Here is a 3,412-nt window from a genome sequence, read left to right as displayed (position 1 = left end):
AGCCACACCATTTACGTAAACAGATAGACTTCCTATTGACATGAGAACTTCCTACTGGTTTTCACTCCTCATAGGAGGCTCTGTCGTCTCTGGATCATCTCAACAATGATAGAGGTAGGGACCCATATAGCTAGACAGGTGACTGGAATGGGAATTTCTGGTTTCTTTGGAGACTTATTTGTGTCTTATGATGTTTTTCTGGACACTGTCTTATGAGACTTGTTTTGCTGAAGCGGACACGTGTTTTTCCTGGAAGCTCTCTGGTAAAAGAGCATGTGAGGTTTTTGCTGGGGCAGATACTTGAGAGTGCACATGATGTTTAGAAAGGGCATAATTATAACCAACAGACAGAAGATGATACTCTGGCATTGATTCACCTTGCTGGTCTTCATTGGTCTTCACTGACTCCGGTCTTCGATAACAACATTATTGCATTGGTTCACCTTGCTTTTTCACCGATCTTCACTTGTCATGACTTGGTAGAGAGAAACACAACAAAGAACTCATGCTGACCAGCAGAGCCTCTTGGTTTCTTCTGGATCAAGCTGCTGCTACTGATTTGAAAGGACCAGACTTCTGACAATGAGGATTAAAATCACCTCAAAAGAACTACTTCTAAACAGGCCTACATCTGCCTTGTACTATTAACCATCTTCCTCCTCTACCTTTGATCGTTGGGCTATAAGGGAGGTTGAAGAATTTAAGAACCCTTATTAAAGTAGGTTTTTTTAAAAAAAATCTAAGCCTCCCTGTGACACTGTGGTCTGCAGGCATTTGAGGTTGCCTAAGGCTGTCTTTAGAACTTGTCCTGTCACTTCAAATCCCACCTTTAAAGTTTCAGCCAAGAGTTTAGGCTTTCCTGTCAAAGCTGGAAGAGACAGCTATCCACCAACAGAGTGGGCACAGATTAAAGAGATGGCAGTGTCAAAGAAAGGCCTCACCAACTTGATTGTTCCTCCTAGGCTCAAGTGCAGTAAGATTTGTAGAATAAAACTGTTCTTGTCTAAAGGAGCTAAGGATAAGCTATTCAGCTCTCATTTGACACAATGAGAAACTAAGGTTCACAGAGTGTAGAGGCAGAGGATACTCTGCAGGTCAGGCTGTGGTAGGTCTGAAGCCTGGGTTACTGATGACCAGTACAAGGTGCCTTTTGGAGACAATATTCACAATTAGCATCAAATTTGGGGAGGGGGGAATCACTTTGAAATATGAAAAGTGAAATGTCTGGAAAAATGGAACAATCTCAAAATGGCTTTCTGGCTCTGGGTAAACAGTAACCACATTGTTTTGCCTGTTGGAGGCCTGGTTTTTAATCACTCCACAAGCAGTTTTCATTTCTGTAGTAAAATTGCTTGTGGTTCTATTTAATTTGTTTCTGCAGGAGTCAGCTCTGGTGAAGATCTCTGAGGAGCTGGCGGGCATTTTAGCACAGCACGTACAGCTAGTCAATGAGAAACGGTTCCCGACATGGAGGAAATTCCTCCACATGTTTCTCACTCAAGGTAAATAAGACTGTAAAGTTCCTATTGAGGACCAGTATGTGCAAGCTTAGTTAGGTTCTAGTTCTGGGTCAAGCCAGGGCCAGCTCAAATACTCTACATCAGCCAATGTTGGTGTAGAAAATGCTTCTGCCGTTGACTTAGTTCTTTTCAAGCACTGCCTAAATATTTACCTTGTACCTAGCCTCCTAAGTAAATAGAAACTGAGCGTACCAAGCATGCCATGCAGAAGTCAGGGTCTGGGCATTTCTCATACCAGACTTGTCTTAAACAGAGGCCCTCCATCTGAACAACATCAGAAACCTTGAACAGTCCTCAGAGATCCGGTTTCCTTGCATGTGGTTGTTGGGAAAATTCAAGAATAGAAATGGGAAAGCTTCTATCACAGACTGAAAGCAAAAGGCCTTTACTATATCTACATTTCTCTCCTATTTTCTAGGAGAGCAGAATGGCATAGCTCAGAAAGGTAGCATTTCCAAACCAGACTCCTCTATAGTCTAGGAACAAAATTGAACTCCGTTCCTTTCACATTACTCCTCCTTCCTCAGCCTCACGTTTAATGGCATTGGGAGGTCAGTGATAAATGAGGAAATGAACACATCAAATAAAGCATATCTGCAGTCCCAGAGGCCTCTGGGATGCCACATAAGGATACATCTAGGCAAAGGCTTTCCCTCTGTAGGAGGTCGCAATGTAAAACACACATTGCTTTACACTGCTCAACACATCTACTTGCTGCTGTCAAGGGATGATGATAATAGTATACTGGCCTTGATATATAATGATAAACTGATGGTGCTATCATGTGATAACCGCAACACAACAATAATAGCACAGCAGTGAGATACACTGAGCACACAGTAGGTATTATATGCCAACATCATCCTAAGCAGATACACGTTAACTTACTTCATCATTAACATGGATGGACACTGCTATAACCCTTATTCAAACCACAGGAAGCCCAAGGAACAAGAGATTAGATAACCCCAAATAATCTACCAACACACTGAAGGTCCCATAGAAAGTCTATCCCTGTTTCTGTAGGATCTTGGCCAGAGCCAGTGAATCTACTCATCAGGAGCATGACTCAGCCCTTTGTGTGAAAGGGACTTGTCAGAAAGGCCTATTGGCTATGGAATACATTGACTGGGAAGAGTGTGGCAGATGCCCTACTAAAGAAATATAAGTTATTTCATTAATATTTCTTACTCAAACCAATATGGTATCTCAAGTGGTCTTGCAAATCACAAAGGATATTGATGAATTATCATAAGTGACAGCCAAAACCACCAAGTTAACTGAACCATTGAGACTCACTGAGTTGCTCATTTCTATTTGGCTACATTCCTCTTATTAAATCCCCAACAACTGGCATTCAGTTGTCATACACTATAGCAGACCTCATTTAAAGAACATCTTGAACAAACCCAACAGATAAAGTAAAGGTTGGATATGCACCCCTCAAAAAATCATTTTCCTTCTGAAATTTAACATCCATTAGGACTACCCTTACCAAACTCATAGACATTGGACAAAAGTGTCTCTTAAATGACTGCCTTTGCTAAAATCTTAGAATTTAACTATATATGATATTGCTTTAAGTATGGTTTGTGAAGATGAATAGAAATTACTGCCTAACTATTATTTAGAAAAAGCAGCAAGTCCTGGTCCTTGTTCACTTTCTTTCTCTCTCTGTGTGTATGTGTGTGTGTATGTTGGAAGTGCATGTGCATGCCATGTGTGTGAAGATTGATGCTGTGTGTGTGTGTTGGAAGTGTGTATGCTATGCCTATGAAGATTGATGCTGTGTGTGTATGTGTGTGTGTGTATGTTGGAAGTGCGTGTGCATGCCATGCGTGTGAAGATTGATGCTGTGTGTCTTCTTGGATTGCTTTCCACCTTTTTTTTTT

At 41.3% G+C, this 3,412-nt stretch overlaps 1 protein-coding gene across 3 annotated transcripts in view; it reads left to right on the top strand.

Annotated features, from left to right (window-relative positions):
• Iqch (IQ motif containing H) overlaps window positions 1-3,412 on the top strand; it is a 177,594-nt gene that overhangs the window by 117,191 nt on the left and 56,991 nt on the right. For all 3 annotated transcript variants that reach the window (XM_031344193.1, XM_031344192.1, XM_031344191.1), the window contains one exon: window positions 1,382-1,502. In XM_031344193.1, coding sequence (XP_031200053.1) covers window positions 1,382-1,502 — 121 coding nt within the window. The remainder of the gene's footprint in view (window positions 1-1,381; window positions 1,503-3,412) is intronic.

The sequence above is a fragment of the Mastomys coucha genome, unplaced genomic scaffold (assembly GCF_008632895.1).
Source record: "Mastomys coucha isolate ucsf_1 unplaced genomic scaffold, UCSF_Mcou_1 pScaffold23, whole genome shotgun sequence".
In the NCBI taxonomy this organism is placed as follows: Eukaryota; Metazoa; Chordata; class Mammalia; order Rodentia; family Muridae; genus Mastomys; species Mastomys coucha.
The sequence above is the reverse complement of the archived record's forward strand: the minus strand, read 5'-3'. Positions and strand labels throughout refer to the sequence as shown.